General features: G+C 28.8%; 2 protein-coding genes across 3 annotated transcripts in view; both read left to right on the forward strand.

Annotated features, from left to right (window-relative positions):
- LOC107444761 (carnitine O-palmitoyltransferase 1, liver isoform) overlaps positions 1–7,845 on the forward strand; it is a 44,996-nt gene extending 37,151 nt beyond the window's left edge. For both annotated transcript variants that reach the window (XM_016058980.4, XM_071186810.2), the window contains exons 22-23: positions 901–993; positions 3,878–7,845. In XM_016058980.4, the coding sequence (XP_015914466.3) occupies positions 901–993; positions 3,878–3,946 (162 nt within the window). In that variant the 3' untranslated portion in view covers positions 3,947–7,845. The remainder of the gene's footprint in view (positions 1–900; positions 994–3,877) is intronic.
- Positions 7,846–15,376: 7,531 nt separating this feature from the next.
- Positions 15,377–25,657, forward strand: part of LOC107444760 (uncharacterized) — a 28,975-nt gene continuing 18,694 nt past the window's right edge. The window contains exon 1 of the mRNA XM_087151132.1: positions 15,377–15,646. Coding sequence (XP_087007258.1) covers positions 15,508–15,646 — 139 coding nt within the window. The 5' untranslated portion in view covers positions 15,377–15,507. The remainder of the gene's footprint in view (positions 15,647–25,657) is intronic.

The raw sequence follows: 25,657 nt of genomic DNA on the forward strand, positions 1-25,657 counted from the left end.
TCAGATGTTCAAGAAAAATATGATAACAGTATTCTCGAACAAGCAAAAGAAATCTAAGATTTCGAAATTCTTGATGGAAATTTAGAAGATTGGTTTCTAAGTGATGCATGTGAGCCTGGCTTCCAGTATTTGACTGATGAAGACATCGTTATGTTGTTAAATCAAATAGTGATGATAGTAACTGATGCAGAAGATGTAGTAAATGAGGGAAATACAATTTCTCATTCTGCTGCTCTGTGGAAACTTTATTGGATTATATGGGAGGATTTGATTACAGTGACATTACTGCTGTTCGTAAAATATGTGTATCGATATGTAGCGAAGACTCATTACACATTTTTTAATAAGGAAAATTCCTAGTTTGATGATATGCATGCAAATGTCAGTAATTTTTTGTACTGATATTGAATTTGTCTTTAATTAAAGGAATTTTCGGATTATCCGTGTTTTTCGATTGTCCGTGCGACCTGTCCCGGTGATTAACCCGGATTATCGGGAGTGCACTGTATTAATTCTTTTAATAAATAAAAATACTACTAAAGGGCTGAGGGAAATACCCATATTTTTAAAACCATGTTAGTTTGATTTTATAAAATGAAAACTAATAGTAAGAATTTCTCGAAGATAAAGATTCATTGTTCAAAAAAGATAAACGCAACTAGGTAACTATTGGTAAAAAAAATGTGCTGCGCAGATAAAAAGATGTTTTTATTTATTTTGTGACTGCAGGAATCCAAACTATTATTGAGTTGCTATTATGAATGTTGTACATGAAATCTTTACCATCTAAAACTTTGCTTGAGTTTTCTGGATCCCCGTCTGTTGCTAAACCTGATTTTCTACTTAATCACATATTTTATTTATTTTTTTATTAACTCAGTTTTTGCTTTTCAATTTTAGGTTGCAGATGATGGTTATGGTGTGTCATATATAATTGCTGGAGAAGACACAGTTTTCTTTCATATATCTAGCAAAGTATCATCACCTGAAACAGTATGTATACGTTTGAATTCCGTTTGGATAATTTCCTTTATAAAGAATATAATACAGCAGTATTCATTTATGAATGATTTTTGTGAACTATTCAGTGAGCTTAAAAACATTTTTAAACTTATTTTTTATAAATTACCTGCAAAAAATATGATTAGTTTGTTGCTATTTTCAGTTTTAACAATTTGTTTTTTTATGTTTTTGTTCGTTTTTATTTTATTTTTTTTTTCAATTTTAACAATTTGTTTTTATAATACTATAACAATATGTTTAGATTAACAATTTAAAAAAATGTTTTCAAAGGAAAAATATATTGATTAAATCTGTGCACCATTATATGTTACATTCTTTAAAAAAAAAATTTTTTTTGAAAAAATGTCACCAATTTGCATTTGTTTTTATTTTGTAACAATCACTTGTAATTTTCTTTTTTAAATGCTCTATTTGCAGGGCTGCAAACTACCATTATGCCTTTTGCAAAATATATAGAGAGATCAGCAATTAAATATCAAAGCTTTTAATTTTTTTGTAATTTTGCCTACTTTTAAAAGATTCACCATGAGAGCAGGAAAAAATGTCACCAATTTGCATTTGTTTTTATTTTGTAACAATCACTTGTAATTTTCTTTTTTAAATGCTCTATTTGCAGGGCTGCAAACTACTATTATGCCTTTTGCAAAATATATAGAGAGATCAGCAATTAAATATCAAAGCTTTTAATTTTTTTGTAATTTTGCCTACTTTTAAAAGATTCACCATGAGAGCAGGAAAAAATGTCACCAATTTGCATTTGTTTTTATTTTGTAACAATCACTTGTAATTTTCTTTTTTAAATGCTCTATTTGCAGGGCTGCAAACTACTATTATGCCTTTTGCAAAATATATAGAGAGATCAGCAATTAAATATCAAAGCTTTTAATTTTTTTATAATTTTGCCTACTTTTAAAAGATTCACCATGAGAGCAGGAAAAAATGTCACCAATTTGCATTTGTTTTTATTTTGTAACAATCACTTGTAATTTTCTTTTTTAACCCCTTAACTGCCGCGGGCGTATATATACGTCTCGGCCAGACGATGTGTTAACTGCCGCAGGCGTATATATACGCTTTCCCGAAGTACGATGCTTTGCATTGCGCTGCTATAAATAGAACTACACCCCTACTTCAGAATGCAGTAAAATGACCTTGAAAGTGTTTGCTTTGCAAATATATTACTAATTTCGGAGAAGGGGGAATGGGAAAAGGATGTTATGGAAAAGTGATATCGTACTAATCGTTTGCTTGTCTTTTTTTGAGTAAGGTCGGATTTATTCTTTTATCGATTTCATTTCCCGCGTGTATTTGGTACTTTTTATTCTTTCCATCAACGCCTTCAAATGCATCGCGAAAATGTGCTGTTTGTTCAAGAAAAAAATTCGTCGTCAATCCCGCTATCAATGCAATGAATGTGATGTTGGTTTATGTGTACAACCATGTTTCAGGATTTATCATACAACAGCTAAGTTTTAACATCTTTTATATTGTATTTTTATTATTTAATTTAAATTTTGTATTATCTTTCTTTCCTTTTTCTTGTCTTGTAAAAGTAAACTGTTTTTAAATTGCAACGCGTGCATCATTTTACCCCACCGAAACACCGCGTAAGAAAGTTCACTTGAGCGAAAAACGGTGGCACTGGGGAGTGAATCACGTAAATTTTACTCGGCAGTTAAGGGGTTAAATGCTCTATTTGCAGGGCTGCAAACTACTATTATGCCTTTTGCAAAATATATAGAGAGATGATCAGCAATTAAATATCAAAGCTTTTAATTTTTTTATAATTTTGCCTACTTTTAAAAGATTCACCATGAGAGCAGGAAAAAATGTCACCAATTTGCATTTGTTTTTATTTTGTAACAATCACTTGTAATTTTCTTTTTTAAATGCTCTATTTGCAGGGCTGCAAACTACCATTATGCCTTTTGCAAAATATATAGAGAGATCGGCAATTAAATATCAAAGCTTTTAATTTTTTTATAATTTTGCCTACTTTTAAAAGATTCACCATGAGAGCAGGAAAAAAGAGGCATTTCGTATGAACTACTGATGAGAGTACAAAACTGACTTCGTATGAGAGTACAAAATAACTTTTAATAAAATTTACAAAACAAATAATCATGCATCAAAACATACATTTAGCTATTGCTATAAGAAATTTCCCCAAAAATTTCCCGCAGCCTTGTTCTGGTTGAAAAAGTGTTTTTTAATTTTTTTTTAAAGTTTATAAATATATAATTATTTATATTGTTTTGTGCTTAAAATTATGCAATATATTGGTTTTAAAATTTAGTTTTATTATTTATTTTAACATTAGAGTTAATTAAAAGAGGTAAGTCTCCAATTAGTATATTCATATAAGAAATACTAAAGATGAATTTTGTTATAGATTTCTAATTCTGGCAGCAGTGTAAAAACAAATCTTTGGCTAATCTTCTGTTTTTCTTTTCTTTAACCTTATTGTTTGAAGTCCATCTTTGCAATTAGTCAGATTTTGCTCTCAATTTGTAGGTTTGGAGTTCTTTGAACTGATTCACTTTGCTTTGAAACAACTATGGAATGAAATATTTTCATCCTTGCTATATTTATTTTTTAATTAGATTATTCACTTTTAGATTATATTTTGCAATTAAATTTTAGAAAGGTCACTAATTTATTTTAAAACCATTTCAGTAATTATTCTGTCATATTGTCATATCTTTTCAAATAGTCATTAGGTTTAAGCTAATTAAAAAAAAATTAATATTATCTCTAATAAAAATTCTTTTTTTCATAAAACTACCTATTTAAGAAATATGTTTGAACTTAATATTTGATAATGTAATGTTAATGTTTATTTATTTTTTTACAGAATTCTGAGAGGTTTAAAGGACACATTGAGAAAGCTCTGGCTGACATGAGAAGCATGTTTGAAACGTAATTAATTGTTTGACTGGTATTGCGTATTTATTCATGTGTTTGGCTACAACTGCCATTTTGTGCCTGTGAAGTAGTGGAAGAAGAAAGCTGTATTTTATCGTTGTATTCTTAAAGTTGCGTATTAACTATTTTTCACTTTTTAGTCTGGTAAAGTCTGCTAAGCAACACTGAATTAATATTTATGGACATTTATTTAATTATGTTTCATCTTTACTGAAAAATATATATATATAACGAAAAATTATTCTGCCTGCCCATATATTGAATTTTATCTGTGATTCATTTTAAATGTACTAGTCTGTTCTATTTGCGAATTTTTTTATTATGAAACTGTTGAAACTTTAAAGGTTTGTCATTTAGTTTCAAAAATTGCTTCAATAGATTTTTACAAAATCGTGAACTTTTTTTATAATTTTTAATGCATGAATTCCCTACTGAAATGTGTGTTATCTGTGATGTTATATTTGCTATTTGATAACTTAAGTAGGTTCTACTGGATACATTCACTAAATATAATAGATACTTAATTATTTGTTGCACAAAGCAAAAAATAGCAGTTCTTAGTAACTTTGATTTCATCCTAATTAGTTACAATAACCTGATTTAGTAATGTATCATTCCTTCATAATAGATTATCATTCATTGATATTTAAAATTTCTAATTTAATTCTGCATATCATATTTCAGTTAGCTGATATGAGCTGTATCAATTAGCATTGTGTGAACATTAATCATTGGAACTTAAAATATATAAAACTTAATTTTATGTAATGGGTATAAGATAAGTTTCATAATGCTTAAAAGAAGACAATTAAAGCTTTGACTGAATATGAATGTTTTAAGATACCCATATGAGCTTTTTTAAATTTACATTACTTCTTGTCTTTTATGTTAACTGTAGAGTTATTTGATTTTATTTCCTCATATGGTTTATTAACTTCTATGTTAAAAAATTTTTGCTGTGAATTTGAGAGAAATCAAAACTGTTCCTAAATAAGGTGCTCATTTCTTGGATTATCTTTCCATTTAACACTGAATCCTTTTACCACTATTTAAACGATAAGTTTTCTTTAGTATTTGCTCTGTATGGAATTAGTGTTTAAATTAGGGATCATTATTTACGTTTTTTTTAGTGTTTATTTTGTTTGTTTTGTTAATTTCATTTCATAATTTAGTATCATTTGTTATTACATTTTGTCAATGCAATTTGTTTATTCGACCAAGAAATAATCACTTAAAAGTTTTGCTTCATACATATCAAGTTGATTAATTCATGTAATGTATAGTCACAAGTTTGTTTTAATGTTAACTAATTGAAAGTATTGATGGAAATTTTTTTTTTGTCTGCTGTTTGTTTTATGTTTTTTAATATATTTAGTCTTTATTTAGAAGTGTATTTTTCATTCATTGTTCTCATTTCTCTTAATGGTACTACTTACTTATATTTGGGGGAAAAATGTGTTCAGTTTTGCAATGATAGATTACTAAAGACCTAAGGCATTAATGATATAATAAGCTCTATATAAATAAGGATAAATTAATTGTACATTATGTTATACCCCTTTAAAACTACTTGTTAATTTCATTAATATTTTCTGTTTTATAAATATTTTTTAAAGTAAGGAAAGAAAATGTAAATTTAGATGCATTGTACTGCATATGTTGTTACTTGAAAATTATTAATAGCTATATTTACAGAAATAAAAAAAAATGTGTTCAAAATATTAAAAGATTTAATCCTTAAATATTAAAAGCTATTAAATGAGTCCTTTAGTCTGTTGTTATTAACACTTAATCGATATTCTGATTTTTTTTCCATGTATTATGTATTTCCATGCATTATTCAGATTTGCTTTATTGAAGCCACTAGTTAATGTTATTCATTATTGTTATTCATAAATGTTATTCATTTAAATTCACATGAAGCCTCTGTAACAGAATTAAGGCATCATGATGGCAGAAACTGCTGGTTTATTTTTGACTGAGAGTCATAAGTATTTGTCATTGGTTCGGCTGATGAATCCTAGAAGTTTTCCATCTCATTGCAGAAGAATACGGAGGTTTCTACTACTGGCCATGTCGTAATGTTTCAAAAGGTTTCTTTTAGTGTCTCCTAGGATTCATCAAACTTCCTAAAGAAATAGTTGCAATTTATGTAAGTCTGTACTAATGAATGAGTAATGTGTGTCCTCATAATCATTTAATTTTACCTGAATTATTGCACAAGCTTATGATGAATATGCTGGGTCATGACTAGTTTTTTTTTTCAATATATTATTATTATTATATTTGTGTTGATAATCAAATCTTTGTCAGGTCTATAATGTGCACAAATCCCTGTTGAATATTTTTTTTCTTCCATTTTTAAACTGAGCAAGAAGTACCTACTCATTAAATCATGTTCTGATAATGCTATTAGTGGCAGCTTTAAAAACAATGGCAAGTGTTGGCAAGGCAGCTCCTTATTTCCTCTAATAAAGTTTGTAATAATAAAATTAGTTATCCAAATGAAATTAAGAAGCAGGGTTTTAATATTAATTCATTTTTCCCCAGTAGAACACCGAAGTCAAGCACCACTAGCTGCGGTCAGTAAGCGGGTGGGTGAACACTTTGATCTGCCTGTGTAGGGACTGAGGGTGCACGGTATTGTTCCTCTCTGAACTGTTTCACTGTAAAGTGCTAGACTTCGCGCCCAGGTCGTTGAGTTACTATGGCGGAGGAGCAATCCTCCTTTCAGAGGAGCAAAATTGTGATGGCATGTCTTCGGATCATCTTTAGGAATGTTTCCCAGACTGTCGCCAATAGTCCATTGTGCAGCTCTAGTGCGACGTGAATAATAATACCTACCTGCCTAATATTAATTTCACATAATTGTTTATTTTTGAGTAAGATGGTTTTAATTTAAACAATAATATAGAAAAAAAAGGGAATGAGTTTTAGTCAGTAAGTAGTTATAAATTTGTATTATGATGCAGTTTTCGCTGTTAAATGTTTGAACTTTTTAAATCCTACAAAAATTTGACAAAATTTTGAGTAGCAAGCAAAGTAAAAGGAAAAACTCATAATTTGGGTAATTTACTAAAAGTTAAAAATAGAAGGTCTCTAGTACAAAATTCAATTAAAAAAATATTTCTATATATTCATTTGAGCTACTTGATAAGTTTATAAGTTTTATTTTATTCTTCAATTTATACATTTTATTGTGATTAAGTAGTTAAAAAGTATATGTTTTATTATCATGTGCCTGACCCCTAGGCATGATTGTCATTAGTGATGGGTTATCCAATGGAATTTAGAAGGAAAGCACATAAAATTTGCAATAATTTAAATTTTATTGGAGTTCTTAGAAATGTTTTTAAATTCTTTTTGTCGGATTATTTTCCGAATTTGATACACTTATCAAAGTACAGTGCGGTTAGTGAATAGACAGTTTATTTTTAAAATTGTAATTAATAATATGCGTGCCTTAGCATGATCAATTTTTGCTCCCTAAAAAAAAACAATTTAATCTGTTGAAGGCATTTAATGGCCTAGCAGTTTGTTTCAGATTATGTGATGAAAAAACATCTACTGGTATCTTTTAGATTTAATGTGTCTCTTTTTTTTGTATGTAGTGCTTTAGATTATCATAAAAATAAAATGTTGTGTTTTTGTTAATGTTTTGTTGTTTGGTTTATATTTTTTTCACAGCTTAACATCTAGAGTAGAAAATAAACATTACAAGATATGTAAAGTGATTTTATCTGTATTACGGTTAATATTGTATATGTACGTCCCTGTTGGGGAATTGTTGCCTCACTTAAAAAAGATGTGTTAAAGAAAAATGTCTAATAGCCAAAAGAATGTTGCTGTATTCTAACCATCATAATTCATTTTTTACATTAAAAAATATAAACTAGACTTTTTGATTTGTTTTCTTTACTGTAGGAGTTTCAGTTTCTTCTTTTTAAATTAATTATAACTTATTTTGTAATATTATGTACCATATCAAGGCGTGTTTGATGTGAAAAGACATGTAACTACTTGGTTAAATATTGTTTCAATCATGAAAAATTACATTATCACTTATTTTTTTATGCTTAACCTACCACTGTTAAAAAATCTTTGAGAGTTCTCAGATCTTAGTTCTTGATGAAGGCAACAACAAAAAAAGTGGCAAGAAAATTACAACATAAATTCTCTATTTTTGGAGATGAATAAAACCTTATGAATGCTTGGATATAATTATAAATTAAATATACATGTAGTTCTATAAGTAAAGATTCTTGTTTTTAAAATACAGTGTAAATGTATGTATATTGCAAAATAGTCTTCCAGTTGTTTCTCCTAAGACTAGATAATTTGTGAGTGTATGCATATATATATACACTAATAATAAAGACAAAAATGATAATAGAAAACAGAGATTACCGAAGAAAATTAAGAAAAATATTTTATTCACTGCTCATAAGCTGCAAGTGCATAGAACTTATAAAATAAGTTAAAAATATAAAGAAAACAGGGAAAAATATTTTTTTAGAGGAAAAGAAAAAAATATTAGAAAATATTTTTAAAGAAATATTTACAAAAAAAAAAATTTAAAATTAAGTAAGAAAAGAATAAATATTTTCCTTATATATTATTTATCCTAACTTTTATAAAATATATATCTTTTCCTTAAAATAAAGTAAGGAAAAGTTTTTTTTTCCTTATTTTCTTTTCCAATTTTTTTTTTTAATAATTTTTTCTTCTCCTTTAAAAAGTCTTTACATCTTTTTCCTTGTTTTCTCAGTATTTTTAACTTGTTGGGAGAGAGAGTAAAATTTATTAGAATTTTCATCTGAAACAACCATTCATATGACGCAAAATAATGAAACGGAAAAAAAATCTAGCATCAACTAAAAATTACTATTCAAAATTAAATTTTTTAAAAAAAGCAATAAACAACTTCGTGTTAAAAAAGATTTAATTATATACATGTCCTTCCAGAGAAAATATTCTACAACGAAACCAATTAATTGAATCAAACATGAATCAAAAAGGAAGGAGGAAAGTTTTTTATCACTACACTATTGTTATTAGATTTCAACGTTGGTTGGATAGATTGTGGAAACAAATCAAAGTTCTAGATGAAAATGATTTCTAGCGACTCAAAAAAGAAGTTTTAAGAACAGCCACAGGCCAAAATAAAGTTTTAAAAAGTAGCCTGTTTAGTTAAAGCAAAATAAGTATGCAGAATCAAAATGGAGAAAAATAACAGTTGTGAATGAAATATAATTCATTTATCTTGACTATACTATTTATAAATTCGAAATTATGATAATTGACATCAAGCTATACAGTAATTTGTGTTTAAAAAACTTATTACAAAAAAAAAAATACCTGTCTATTGAAATATCAGAAAGTATGCAACACAATATGCACCAATATTTTTCAAGCAATTTTTGGGAAACACATACTATAATTAATATTTGAAAAACCTATTGCAAAAAAGAAATATATATATATATCCTATTGCAATAAATCTATATCATATTAAGAAAACCTATTACAATAAAGATATCAGATGGCATGCAACACAATATACACCAACATTTTCCAAGCAAAAGTTTGTATTTAATTGTAATATAGAGTGACTGCGGTCAGTGTGTGGGTGGGTGACCACTTGGATTAGTCTGCGTAGGGGTCCTCGTTAAACTGTTCTACCGTAAAGTGCTCGACTTCGCGTGCAGGTCGGAGGTACCATCCCCTCTGCAGAGGATCAAAATTGCGATGACATTTCTTCGGATCATCCTCAGGGATGTTTCCCAGACGGTCGCCAGTAGCCCATTACGCAAATCTAGTGCGACGTAAATGAACTACAACAAATACAGAGCAATATAATAGATGAGTTTTCAAAATGTCAGGTACGGTGATTTAGATTCATTAAGAGGACGCCATAGCACGCGAGAAACTTTTTGTCGCAAATTCTCTTTCCTCTCCATTTAAATTCATTCAAGTACGCCATACTACGGGAGAATTCATTCGTCGCAAATTCTCTTTTCCCTCCATAACTAATTTAAAGTAAAGAAAAAGTGAGTTCAGACAGAAACCTTAAGTAAGGCATGAAGTTTTAATCCCTGGGGGGGAGGGGAATGAAAATATCAAAATGAAAGCAAATTATTAGAACAGAACTTCTCTATTCTGAGTTACCTTCTCATGATTATTTTTTTTTCTTTTCATATTTTAAAAATTTCTTTTCAGTATTTGAAACTTCGTGGCTTACTGTAGGTTTGTCTGGACTCACATTTTCATTATTTTAAATTTGTTATGGAGAAGAAGGAGAATTTGCAACGAAAAATTTCTCCCGTGGTATGGCGTTCTCTTAACTAAATTCAGAGTCTTATGACTGTAAGAGGATGTCCTACTACAGATGTAGTAGATGGCATGTAGGAGCTATACAGCCTAGGCCTCCATCCGGGACCACCAAGTCAGGCAGATGTAAACTACCAAAGAGGGAAATAAATTTGAAAACATTTCCACATTTATCTTCATAAATTAATCCACACGAGAGATAGTCAGGGTATTTCTGGTCATGACACTTGGCCAAACACCTAGCCCCATTTTTAAGGCTCTATCCTTGAAAGGCCATAATAGGAAAGCCACATAAATGTGACCCTGTTCAGCCGACGTGGACAACGCCTGAGCTGGTGCACGTTTCCAAATTTTTCACACCAAAGCCAACACGAGGAATTTCAGCCACGACAGATTTAAGGTAGTTATGTCGGTTGACAGGATCGAACTCACTATCCTAACTCTCCAACCAGCGGCGTGAGCGAGGCTTTAAACGACTGCGCCATCGAAGCGCTGCTTATGGTAAGGATCGAACTCACTATCCTAACTCTCAAACCAGCGGCGTGAGCGAGGCTTTAAACGACTGCGCCATCGAAGCGCTGCTTATGGTAAGGATCGAACTCACTATCCTAACTCTCCAACCAGCGGCGTGAGCGAGGCTTTAAACGACTGCGCCATCGAAGCGCTGCTTATGGTAAGGATCGAACTCACTATCCTAACTCTCAAACCAGCGGCGTGAGCGAGGCTTTAAACGACTGCGCCATCGAAGCGCTGCTTATGGTAAGGATCGAACTCACTATCCTAACTCTCAAACCAGCGGCGTGAGCGAGGCTTTAAACGACTGCGCCATCGAAGCGCTGCTTATGGTAAGGATCGAACTCACTATCCTAACTCTCAAACCAGCGGCGTGAGCGAGGCTTTAAACGACTGCGCCATCGAAGCGCTGCTTATGGTAAGGATCGAACTCACTATCCTAACTCTCCAACCAGCGGCGTGAGCGAGGCTTTAAACGACTGCGCCATCGAAGCCCTGTTTATGGTAAGGATCGAACTCACTATCCTAACTCTCAAACCAGCGGCGTGAGCGAGGCTTTAAACGACTGCGCCATCGAAGCCCTGTTTATGGTAAGGATCGAACTCACTATCCTAACTCTCCAACCAGCGGCGTGAGCGAGGCTTTAAACGACTGCGCCATCGAAGCCCTGTTTATGGTAAGGATCGAACTCACTATCCTAACTCTCCAACCAGCGGCGTGAGCGAGGCTTTAAACGACTGCGCCATCGAAGCCCTGTTTATGGTAAGGATCGAACTCACTATCCTAACTCTCCAACCAGCGGCGTGAGCGAGGCTTTAAACGACTGCGCCATCGAAGTCCTGTTTATGGTAAGGATCGAACTCACTATCCTAACTCTCCAACCAGCGGCGTGAGCGAGGCTTTAAACGACTGCGCCATCGAAGCGCTGCTTATGGTAAGGATCGAACTCACTATCCTAACTCTCAAACCAGCGGCGTGAGCGAGGCTTTAAACGACTGCGCCATCGAAGCGCTGCTTATGGTAAGGATCGAACTCACTATCCTAACTCTCAAACCAGCGGCGTGAGCGAGGCTTTAAACGACTGCGCCATCGAAGCGCTGCTTATGGTAAGGATCGAACTCACTATCCTAACTCTCCAACCAGCGGCGTGAGCGAGGCTTTAAACGACTGCGCCATCGAAGCCCTGTTTATGGTAAGGATCGAACTCACTATCCTAACTCTCCAACCAGCGGCGTGAGCGAGGCTTTAAACGACTGCGCCATCGAAGCCCTGTTTATGGTAAGGATCGAACTCACTATCCTAACTCTCCAACCAGCGGCGTGAGCGAGGCTTTAAACGACTGCGCCATCGAAGCGCTGCTTATGGTAAGGATACAAAATTATCCCTTGAACTAACACCTTACCCCTAGATTTAATTAAGGCTTTTTGAGCACAGTTAAAAGAAAAAACTCGGTAATTAAAAAGCATTCTATACAACAACAACAAAAAAACTTTTTTTTATAATTATTTTTTATTAATTTAATAATAGTTTTTTAATATCGCAATTTTAAATTAAAAATCCATAATTTCATGGAAAAATTATAAATAAAAATCCGAAATTTGAAAACGAAAATAGTAGCTGTGAAATAATATATAATATTAAATAAGATTCATAATATTAAATCAAGAATTTAGTCGATTTCACTCAAATTTTGTAATTTCGTAATTCAAAATTAATTAGGTACGAATATGCTTACCTAGCATTTTAAAAAGTCTAATTAATAGTAATAAAAAGTATATTCAACAATTATATATTTTTTAAATTATCTTAGATGGTCTTTACAATTGTGTGCTCTTGAGGGTCACGTATTCAAATCCGTTGAATATGGCCATTTAGACAAAGTATCGTTTTGTTCGCGATTTCGCAACTTAAATTATCGTCTGCTCAAATTAATTAGCCTCTTTAAGTTTAGACCCTCGAACTTAAAAATTATTTAGTTGCTCCGAATTTTACTTTGCTCTACAAGTTCAAAATGGAAATTACAAAAGGAAAATAATAATAATAATATTAAAATGAAAAATAAATCCCGAAATTACTTTTGATCTAATAATCAACTTGTCACTTTTACACATAAAAAGTCCATTTTTGTTATTTGAGTATCCCGATTAATATATGCTAATAAAGCCAACAATTTACATTACAAAATGAATAGACCACCTAGAAACAGTGCCTCCTTATGCATGGGCACACCCGGGGCTCAGGGTCCTGGGCACTCATGGGGTCCTTGAAGTTCTTACATTTTATAAATTGTATTTAAAAAAAAGGCTAAGAATAAATAGTATTGCCTTATATATTTTTTAAAATAAATATATTCTCTTTGTATAAAGTGTGTATTTTGGTTTTCCTTCTACAAATAGTGATTGATTATCATGCGAACACCAATAATTTGAATAGTTAATCACCAGGAAAACTTAAAAAGGCAAACCAAAATCTATTTTTCTACTTTTCAATGAAGTTTTCAGGTACTCAACTCTCACTTCCTGTTCAGTTTGCGGGTTCATACGCACCTGGAAAATATTAAAAAGTGTTAATAATGCTATCATAATTTTTTTTTGTTTTTGTTTTATCATACCATTTTTTAATTCTTTTCAGGTACGTACGAACCCTGTTTTAGCTTTACATCTAAATTCAATGAAAAAACGTTTAAATAGAAAGGGAACAATTTCAACAAAGTTTTAATACAGAATTGGTACCACAGGTTTTGTTTTCGATTCCATTATCATACAATTTAGATCTAATCATTTTGCTGGGTTGCCGTCGTATCTTCATCCATCATAAAACTATTTTTGAACTACTTATTTAATTATTGGCTTACAATAAAAAGTCGTTAAATGTTTTTAGCCGAGGACCCAAGTAGCACCTAATATTAGATAACATCAGAAAATCGGTAAAATCTAACGTTATCTTGCTCAACTTCTAATAATAGAAAGATACAAGAAGTCGCTGTTTGCTCTGCATTATATAATATTAGATTCTATGCAAACTAATATTATCTAGCTTTCGCCGTAATATTATTTTGCATTAGTTTTGATGTTATATAATATTAGATTTTGTATTTTCTGATGTTATCTTGCATTGCTTTTTATTTTTTTGGAGTCAGCAAGAAGATTTGGATTGTAGTAGAATAATTCGGCGATATAATTTTACTTAATTTTCTGTATTGCTGTGAAGCAGTAAAACATGGAACAATAGTTTTATAATGTCTTTCCATGCATTATTTACTTTAACAACAGATGAATACTAAAAAAAAAATTCTATTACCGAATTCTACTACCAACTATTTTCCTTCCTCTTATTCCAAATTATATTTTGGATCCAACTGATTTTTATGAATGAAATTTTCAAATTTAATTCAGAAATAATACTTAAATTGATTAAGTTTTCATTTTTTTTCTATATATCAAGATTTTACTGATAAATTTTATATCATTTCAAGTGTTTATAGTTAATTTTAAAATATTCCTAATTTTTTTTTTAAATCAAGTCAAATTTATCATAATCTCAATTGAATTTGCTTGTTTATAAAATATATTTCATAAACGTCTCTACTCTCGTAATTTATAATATCATAATTACTATTATTCACATTATATGAAATTATATACAATTTCATAATGTGAATATTTTCTTAAGTTTTTTTTCCACCCAATGTAATTGTAGTTATACTTTCATTTAAATTGAGTGTAAATTTCAACTTTAAATAATTTAAAAATAACCAAATTACTTACTTCCAAATATTTTTCTTCAATTGAAATTGAAAATAGAAATACTTGTGCAACGTAATTTTTTTTGTACCTGAAATTTCACCTAACAGAAAAACTTAAACGAAACCCAAAGACATCTGAAGAAAATTTTTCAGGCAGTGAAACCAGAAAAGCATTTAATATTTTAAAATTAGTTATTAAATTCTTATTAAGAAAAATTACATGGCACATCAGAAAAATGTAATAATTCTCGTTTTTTTCAACACCTCTTTTTTTTCCAACCGGAATTGGATTTCTAATCTCTTTATTACCTATATCATTAACCTAATTCTTACTCCTTTTTTGTAAAAACGTTCTGTGCAAAGTTGTTACAGGTCTGTTTTCTTACAAGAACTTTAGTTGGATGACAAAAGTTCTTACACGCATTAGTTAGATGACTTACAATACCTAAAATTTTTGTCGAAATCTTCAGGTGTTTCGAATTTTAATTTTTTTACAGAAAAAGTTTCATAGAACTGATGTAATTTTCGAAGCTAAAAACTTATCTCCAAAAACAATTTTAGTTAGAACAAATAATTATGCAAAATAACTAAATAAAAAAAAGACAAAACCATATAAAGAAATTCTAAGTTTCGAAAAATAATATAAGCATTCCTACAATTTTATTCGCTATTTTCATTTTATTTCCTTATTTTATAGTAAACTCCTCATAAGTGTTTTGAAAATGTCAGGGACTCATGCATAGCATTATTTCCAAAAGTTCCAAACTAAATCTAAAGCCTCTGGACAGTCCATAAAGTTGAAGGAAGAGTGGAGTGGAGTGGACAGAAGGAGGCAATTTCCATTTTTATATCGTCTGTCTCTTTCAGAAACGAATAAAAATAAAAGAATAAAGGCCTAAACTGCTGGTCTAGCTTTCATTCCTTTTTTAATCTCCCTTGAGAAAAGGAAACGAGTTGAGTTGTGTTGAAAAATGGTTTTTCATCACTTCTTTCGAACACTGAGCATTATCGTTTTTTATTTCACTGTTCTCGCAGAAAGAATTATTCTATGCCAAACGATCACAACGAGGAACATTATTAATGCAGAATTAATTCTTATTGCTTTTTGCCGTAAGTATGATTAAATTATATATTGATTTTTTTTATATGCAGTTGTACTTGGATGCATTTAACATAGACTTTATTAGCTGAGTTTCACTATCATAAACTAACATAAACTTTAGAATATTAAAGAAATATGAGTTCAGGTCACTTAAACAATTAAAAAATTTCGAAAGACGTTTATTATTTTAAATATTCCTGAGAACCAATAATTAATTTAACCAGATACAAGTAACCAATTATATTATACCCTTTAGTAACCACCAATTAGCGGCTTCTTAAATATACATCTATTCTTAGGTCTTAGTGCAACTTAGTGTTTCAGTGTAGGACAGGAAGTTTATAAGAACATCAAGACGCAAAAAAGCAACAAAAAAAAAGGGGGAAAAAAGTGAAAAAATTATTCTAGCTTTTAAACCGTTTCTTATCTGTAAAGAAGTAAAAAAAATTTAAATATAATTAGATGATTTTTATGAAATATACAATAACCCCAATAATTTGCATTCGATTTACTTACAAACTTTAACAAAAGGGAATTTTATTTATATTTAATGTGTTGGAAAGTATAAAACTGAAAAAAATCCAATGTACAATGTGCAAAATAAAGAATGGAGCACCTTCATATTTTATTAGATCCAATGATTGAATCAGCTGTCAACCGACGAAAAAAAAAAAATAAGTAGGAGACAGGGAGACACACGGAATATTTATGCTATTTATCACCCAAAAATTTTCCATATATTTTGCAAAATTGACAAAACAGTTTCTCACTCTCTTATGTTGAGTTTATGAAGACAAAAACACTAGAAAGTTAAATAACAAATAAAAAAAAAATGGTGAAAAAATGATTTTTTAATTTTTATTCTAATTGCAACTTTAGATTATTTTAATTTATCGTTGTTAGGTCTTCCATGGTTCTTAGAAAAATGTAAAAGTGTTCTTAGAAAAAAAAAAATTTTCGGATACAACTAATATGGTAATAATCTTGGCTAGTTATTATCATGTCGTTTTTTAGAGTAATTATTTAGAAAAGTGAAACATTTTATAAAATATAAATTTTTAAGGATTTTTTTTCAAAATTTTATTTATTAAATTTGATGAATTTTGTATAGTTTCAAGCTTAATGAAAACTACTGATTTAACTTACTTTAAGGTTTTTTTTTTATTTTTAATAAAAATATAGATTATGAATGAAATTTCATCATTTTTTTTAAAGCAATTATAATGAAATACCCCTAAGTTACGAACTATTAATACCTCTCAGCTGTCCTTTATTATTGATTTTTAACGTTAATTTATAAAATAAAAATAAAATACGATTTAATTAATAATAAGTATTAATGGTTTTTTTGAAAAATAAGTATTAATAATTTTTTGTTGCTATATAAATATAAAAACATAATTTTAATGCAATTAATCATCTATGAAATAGTTTATTTACATAATCAGGCGTTTTCTGTAGAAGTTTTAATAAATTGGTAGCGAATTAAAACGTATAACTTGTAGCAGTGGCGTGCCAACTTTTTTTTGACTGGGGGGGGCGAGCCAATGCAAAGTCATAAGCTTTGCTTGATTTAATATTTTAAAGTTAGTTGTATTATTTTAATATTGCAATTTGTCTAATTGTAATTATCTAAACTATTTCCGTTGTTTATGACAACGATGATTTAACTATTACATCCACACCAACTTAGTTAAGAAAAAATAATTTATCAATCCGAAACTAATTAAAAAGAAAAAAAGTGCAGTAAAATGTAAAAAATTTAATTAATGAATTTTGTAATTTTACTCCTTTAAACTTGTTAATGCTGAGCAATACATTTTGTCGATACATTTTAATCATAATGACATAGAATGGTTTTTCGCTCCTCAAAAACATATTGAATTAAAAATAACTTGTTATTTAAATTTTGATTCTAGCATAGATTTGAATTTAATCATGAATATAAATTTTCAGTTTACAAAAAAAATGGAAAATTAACTTTATCGTAATTTTAATGATAAGCACATGGTATAAAAACATTAAAATAAATGAAGGAGTAAAAGAGATTGATTTCTAAAATTAAATCTTATTTTAAAATGACTTTGAATTTTAACAAGTCTTCTGATTTTTCTGGTTAATTCCAAGTTAAAGCTTAAAATGTATACAAAGAAAAAAATACAATTTTAAACATATAATTATGCAGTAATTTAATGAAGTAGAATTAACTTTATCATATTAAGTTTTCATGATAAAGGACTAGGGATGAAAAAATTAAAACAAATGAAGGAATTAATTTCCAGCTCGCCATATTTAAATATGTTTCTCATTTACAGAAGTATAATCTAAACACATTATAAAATTATAACCGAAAATTTTATTGTATATTAGAGGCTACGTGCTTTTTTAACTTAACAATGCAATATTATTTTTTGAATTATAGCTATTCGAAACAAAATTGTAGAGCGAAAAAGACTAATGGAAATTTGAAAGAATCTTTCGAAAAACCAAATGATATTGGGAAAGTATGTTATATACTTTTAAAATATTTAAAAATTTTCAAGTATAAATTGAATGAAATATATTTAAGGAATTTAAAATGTTATAACAAAATATAGAGAAAACAATTAACAAAAATATCATTAACATAAGCGTAAAAGCAAAAATTCGATAAAAATGAAATCTAAAAAAATTATTACAACTAAACAAAGTCTAAATCTGAAAAATTTGCTGTGCTTATTAAAAATTTGTTGTATTATAACATAGTTTTTATTAAGACTTATTATTTTATTAATGAGAATAAAGAGTTACTGGTCACAAAATTAATCACAAAAATTCCCATTTAGCTTAAAAATGTTTGAAAAATAACAAGGACAGAGGAATAGAAATTATTATAGAGAAAATAAAAATCCGAAAAAAAATTATTTTTAAAAATAACTGACAAATAATCAAAGTAAACTACGAAGTTTGAAAATTAAAATGTTCGGAAAAAGCATTTCAATAATACATGACTAAATATAGAAAGTAAATAATGTCAGAAAAAAATCGTAATTACTGAGCCAGGTATACCTGCAAAAAATGCATTAAACTATGTCTGACGCACAAGAAAAAAAGGAATAAATTAAAAGATTACTGATCATCACTGAACAACCTTAGAATCGTCGGCCCTGTGTATAACAAAAATATTCAAATCGCAAACATAAAAAGGCTCTAACTGCTCTGACTAAATTGTCGAACTGTTTTTTTTCCTTCCAGATTACAGCTATCCCATTATTTTAAGGGTCAAGAATCTGCATACGTTGATTGAAAAAGTTTATTCAAAGCAAGTACGTTTTCGTGGGGGAAATTTCCTGACTCTTAAAATCGTCTACCCTTACACTAATTATTTCGCATATTTAAAGTCAGGTTCCCGAACTATCCGAATTGAGTCCTATGAAAATGCGATTGTTTGATCTAAGAGTGCTCGCTTTGTTTATTTATTTATTTACGCTCAATACATTGTTTGATTTTGCTACAAAATAGAAAACTTTAGCCTCTTGCTAGTTCACGTACATAAATAATTATTACCTGCACTGCACAGAATCAAAAATTAAAAGTGCGTGAGCATGCGAGATATTACAAGAAAGTGCTAAACCTCACCACTCAAGTAACGAAATAACTTTTAATTTTGAACAAAATAATAATTTGTGTTTGCACGGTTTAGCCGTTTCTGTACATGTTCCGTAAATTTTCACATTTAACTGACCAATAAGAATATGAAAAGACAATAGCTTTCTTTTATCTTTGTTTTTATCGCTTTTCTAGTAAAAATAATGTGATGCAAAAAAAAAACTAAATATAATTTACTACTAAATGGATATTCAATTATTTTAATAATTCTTTATGAAATTGAGCAATGTTTTAAACTTTTTTTTAAGATTTGGGTGTCAATGTCGACGATGAATATGTGTTTGCTTCTTCTAAATGCTACAATTAATAATTTTAGTTGAGATTCCTCAAAATTGTCAGGAAATCGCATGAACAATTGGAACTTAAGCGAAGATTTTCGTTTTAAGAGATCCTGAAAATTGATTAGTAGAAGAGAAATTGACATTGAATGTATTAACTATAAAATCGGTGATGGCTCCCGATTTCTACTTTGCCCAGGGACTTCTTTCTTCTTTTTCAGACGAAATCTTAAAATGAATTATCCCATTTTTTTCTTTGGTGCATACTTCTATATTCATTTTTGCATAATTTTAGCTTTCTGAAATTATTTTATAAGAAATAACTTTTTTTTTGTACATAAATTTCAAAATTCTAAAAAAAATTTCTGAAGTTAATTTTTAATTCGGATTATTATTATTATCCGGTATACAGAAAGACAGGTATGATGGAATTAACAGGTCAGACACTGAAAATTGTATTTCGAAGGTTTTATAAAATCAAAAAATGGATTTAATATAAAATGTAAACTTTTAAGAAAGTATAGCTCTGTCTATATATAATATGGTTACCATATGACGTATTAGATTAAATGATACTGTAAAATTAAAAAAAGAATAATAACAGTTGGAGCTAATTTAATTAACTAAGTTATTACTTTATTATTATTTTTAAACTTAATTTTTCAGACAATTTTAGTAAATATCTGTATTGTTGTATAAATTAAGTTTATAAAACTGGCGCATATATCACTTATGGGCAATGGAAGCTCATAACTTAAAATTAAATAAATAAAGTAATCATAAAAAGTCTTAAATAAAGTATCCCTAGTCAACAAGCTAATTATAATGCAAGTCATGAAGTGTCAATTTCATAAAACTTCTTGAATCTGTTTAATATATAGTTTTAAAAAATGAAATTACTTATTGATTTCAAATTAAAAATTTTCAACACTTTTTATAGAAATTGGATGGAATTTTACGGTTTTATGTATCACATATGCTCTCCTTTTAAAAAGCCACTATAAAAAAAATATTCAGCAGTTATATAATTAACATCGAGCTAAAAATAAAGTTACGTTACTCCAGTGTGTACAGGGACCTAAAAATATGGCTATATTTTAAAGAAGATTCTTTTTTGAATAATTTGCCTATTGAAACTTCTGATCAGAAAGGCATGTAAATATATATATTCGCGACGTCATATATGAGTAAACCTTGGTATTCTTTGGACAAGGAGTAAACAATCATGACAGGGAACTATTTATTTATTTGAAATTCCAAAGCAAATATAATACCAAAGAAAAAGGTTATACAGCTTTTTTCCTAAATAAAAAATTCTTTTTAATGGCTTGTCTTGACAACGAATTTTATTTGCTTCGGATTTTTAAAGAGAAAAATAAAATAAACAAAAATATAACACAATCACATATATATAACACATAATACATACATATATAACATATAATATAACACAAAATGCGGAAAAATAAATGAAATTTAAGTAGTTTTATGTGTAGTATTTTTCTCATATTGTTCCAGTTTAATTTATCTGGATTTAAGACGTAATTGTCATGTTTAAAACGGAAAATAAAAATATTCAATTGATAAAGAGAAATATTCACATTTTTAAGAAATGATGAATTACAATAGTATTGATCGCATTAATTTTTTAATCTCCATCAACAGCATTTATAATTTCAGCATTAAAATTTTTGAAAATTAATACTTTAAATTCAGAAGAAATATTCATGAAAAAAGCTTTCACAAAGTTAATTAACACAATTTTAGCATCCTATGAAATTATGATTAAAAAAAAAAAAAGACTACAAAAATTACGCGGATAATTTTTTCCCCTCCAATGTTACGGAATGTGTTTTACCCTCCAATATTGCCCCATTCTTAAAAATAAGTTTTTTGTTTAATTAAAGTTTTTATTACTGAGAATAATAAAATATTATGAAAATTTTTAATGAGCTTTTTATAAAGAATAATTTTTTAACATTTTTATTGTTTAAAATAAAAATGGTAGTTAATTTGTTTGTATTAAAATAAAAATTATTATTTAAACGACAATTATTGTTGGTGTATAATGTTTTTTTTTGATTGGTTTATTTCACATGAGAGAGAGAGTAAATGTATAACAGATTTGGTGTTAGAGTTCTGCTCTACATAATCATATGATATACATAATATAATAATACTAGTTATCATATAAGATAAAAATAAAATAGTAAATTTAAAAAATTAGGAAAAGGAAAAAGAAAAACACCTTTCAGAGCTGATATGATGCATTCTCAATCGTGTTATTTTCCTGTTTTTAGAATCAATAGTTTTTCGGTCATTTTTATTTATTTATTTTTAGTATATTAATCTGCAATGAATATCACTTTTGTGCCAAAAGAGCAGAAGAAAATTAATTTCAATAAAATAAAGGCATTGATGATCTTAAGGAACCGATATTAAAATGTACCTCCTAAAAGTTGAAAGAATAATCGAAAATACGAAAACAAATTTTTTATTTCAAGGTACTTTATTTATTATTTTTTTATTGACTAGGATTTTCTTAAAAAATTAAAGGTTGAATTTCATTTTCGAATAAAAACAAAGTTTTTAAAAGTAAAAAGAATTCAAAATATTATTTCACAATTAAAAAAAATTAAATTCGTAACATAAACTAATCCATACACCAACAACAAACGGTAAAATCATTAACTAATGTACTATTTAAATGTATTTGATATACGAACAACTATCTGAAACAATTCAAATAGTACATAAATGCATAATTATTAAAGCATTAAATAATTTAATGAAATTAAAACATTTGCTTACCTCCTTCGATATCTATTTTACGTTTCCTTGTTATTTAATTTATCAAACTGATGTAAAAAAAATAACGACAACAACAAAAAAAAAACAACCAAATAATTTAAAACAATTAAACAAAATAAAAAAATATGCTTTCTTTTGAAATTGGTAACCTAAATTATGTAATTAAAAGAGCTAAAAAAAAAATTTAACAGAGAGCGTTTATTTACGTTAGTCTAAGAAATGTCTCATCACAAAAAGACCAAACCAGAGAAAATGTCAACAAGTTCTGCCCAGTTTAGATCCCTTAAAAGCTTAAAACACCTGTTTTCTCAGAAAATCTAGATAATTGCTTGTTTGAGACGATTTACGAAGAGATATCCAAATAAGATATGTTTCTGTGGATATCTGACATTTTAAAAAGAGGACAAAGGAGCAAAAGGCCATAAAAATGAAAATTTAAGAAGCAAAGTTCTTTTACCCACAGTGTGTAACATGAGGTGGCTGTTTTTGAGGAGTCAAATAACTGTCTTTGTGGGGGGTTTGGCCACCAGAATTATATGCCAAAGTGGGTGGAAAGGAAATTGTTGAAAGTCAGGGGTGGCTTTGAAACCAATTTTTATCAGTGAAGGTTGCATTTTATTACTCTTTCCGCCAGGGAAGGGCAAAAGAGATGAAGTTGGGATGACATTTTCTTTTAATTATATTGAAAGTTATACGTGAAAAAAAAGTCTTTGTCTTAAGAAAGTTTTTTAGACAGTTTTTTTTTCTTTCTGAAATTACCAATTTAACTTAATTTTATTTTCACGAATGTTTAAATTTCAATAAGGGCAAAGCAAATTATTCGCCTTTTAATTAAATTTCAGAGGAAAATAAAAGTTTTAATTTCAAAAATAGCTTTAAAGTAGAAAAAAAAACAGTACTTTTTTTCAAAAGTTACCAATTTAACTTGACTTCATTCTCACGAATTTCAGAAGTGGCTAAGAACACTATTCGCCCCCTCAATTAAATTTCAGAGGAAAAAAATGTTTAAAAAAAAACTTTAAAGTTGAAATTTTTTTTTCTCTAAAATTACCAATTTAACTTTATTTTCACGAAAGGCTAAATTTCAGAAGGGGCGAAGCACATTTTTCGCTCCCTTAATTTAAATTCCCAGTAAAATAAAGTTTTTGATTTCGAAAATAACTTTAAAGTAGAAAAAAAAATAGGGCTTTTTTTCTAAAGTTATCAATTTAACTTGACATTATTTTCACGAACGGCTAAATTTCAGAAGGGGCGAAGCACATTTTTCACCCTTCAATTAAATTTCAGAGGTAAATAAAGTTTTTTACTTAAAAAATAGCTTTAAAGGGGGGAAAATAGTGCTTTTTTCCTAAAGTTATCAATTTAACTTGACTTCATTCTCATGAATGTCTAAATATTAAAAGGGGTCTAATGTCTAAATATCACTCAATTAAACTTCAGAAAAAAATAGTGCTTTAAAAAAAAAAAAAAAAAAAAAAAAAAAAAAAAAAACAACCAAAGTTGAAAAAGGGTTCTTTTTTTTCTTTCTACAATTGCCAATTTAACTTAACTTTATTTTCACGAATGGCAAAATTTCAGAAGGGGTGAAGCACGTTATTCGCCCCCTCAATTTCAATTCACCGTAAAATAAAGTTTTTAATTTCGAAAATAGCTTTAAAGTAGAAAAAGAAATGGATCTTTTTTTCTAAAGTTACCAATTGAACTTGACTTCATTCTCACGAATATCTAAATTTTATAAAGGGCTAAGTACACTATTCGCCTCTTCAATTAAATTTAAGACAAAAAAAAAATGTTTTTTTTTTTTTTTTTTTTTTTTTTTTAAAGTTCTTTTTTTTTCTTCCAAATTACCAACTTAATTTTATTTTCACGAATGGCTTAATTTTAGAAGGGGCGAAGCACACTATTCGCCCCCTCAATTGAATTTCAAAAGAAAATAGTGTTTTTTTTTCTTACATTTTTTTATAAAAACTTCTAAGTTGAGAAAAAGTTCTTTTTCGTCTTCTAAAATTACAAATTGAACTTAACTATGTTTTCAAGAATGGCTAAATTTCAGAAGGGGCGAAGCACGTTATTCGCCCCCTCAATTTAAATTCACAGTAAAATAAGTAATTTTTCATTTCGAAAATAACCTTAAAGTTGAAAAAGAAATGGTTATTTTTTTCTAAAGTTATCAATTTAACTTGACATTATTATCACGAATGGCAAAATTCCAAGAGGGGCGAAGTACATTACTCACCCTTCATTTAAATTTCAGAATTAAATAAAGTTTTTTTCTTAGAAAATCGCTTCAAAGTTGAAAAAAGTTTTTTTCTTCCTTTAAGTTTACTAATTTAAATTGACTTTATTTTTGTGAATGTCTAAATTTCAGAAGGGGTGAAACGCAATATAGGCCCTTTTATTAAATTTCAGAAGACAATAAGGTTTTCTTTTTGAAAAATAGCTTCAAAATTGAAAAAAAAAAATTGTTTTTTCCAAAAATTACCAATTTTACCTAAATTTATTTCTTGCCTTCATATTTATTATAACCTCTTACTTTAATTTTAGAGGAAAATTAGGTTTTTTACTTGGAAAATAGCTACAAAGTTCAACTAAAAAGTTACTTTTTTCTAAAATTTTACTTTTTGACTATTTTTTACTCGGAATTTTACTTGATTTTATTTTCTCGAATGTTTAAATTTCAGGAGGGGCGAAATATATTGTTTGCCCCCTCACTAAAATTTCAGAGGGGGCGATTGCCCCCTCTGCCCCCCCGGCTGGCACGCCACTGACTTGTAGAATGAGGTTAATTACGCTTAATTTTTATGAGTGTCACAAAGCGATGGTTGTCATTAGGTTGAATTTTAAATCATATACTCTGAATTTTCACAATGTGTAGGGCGGAAAAATTACTTAAATTGAAAAATAATTTACTAAAAATAATTTAAATTTCGTTACCAGTGGAAAGAATTTTTTTAAAAAGGGAAGCAAGTTGGCATCTATGCATAATTCTAATATAGTTCATTAGAGCCTAGCTCAGATCTCAGTGCGCTGCAGCATTAACTGATTCGCCAGATTTTTAAGACACGTGAAGTGGGAGGGGTGCACCAATAACCAAATAGTAATGTCATGTGTGGGAAATCAGTCGCATACCTGCCAACATTCACTCTTTTCGAGAATGGGTTTTCCAAGTGGTAGTAAAACAATTGCCGAAAAACTACCTTCCTCAATAATATATTTTTATTTTAATCAAGCTGAAATTCGCTGTCGTAAGGACTAATATGCTTTCATATATTTGTTGTAATT

The sequence above is a fragment of the Parasteatoda tepidariorum genome, chromosome 9, assembly GCF_982258835.1.
Source record: "Parasteatoda tepidariorum strain Cologne lab strain chromosome 9, Ptep-v5.0, whole genome shotgun sequence".
NCBI classification, from domain to species: Eukaryota; Metazoa; Arthropoda; class Arachnida; order Araneae; family Theridiidae; genus Parasteatoda; species Parasteatoda tepidariorum.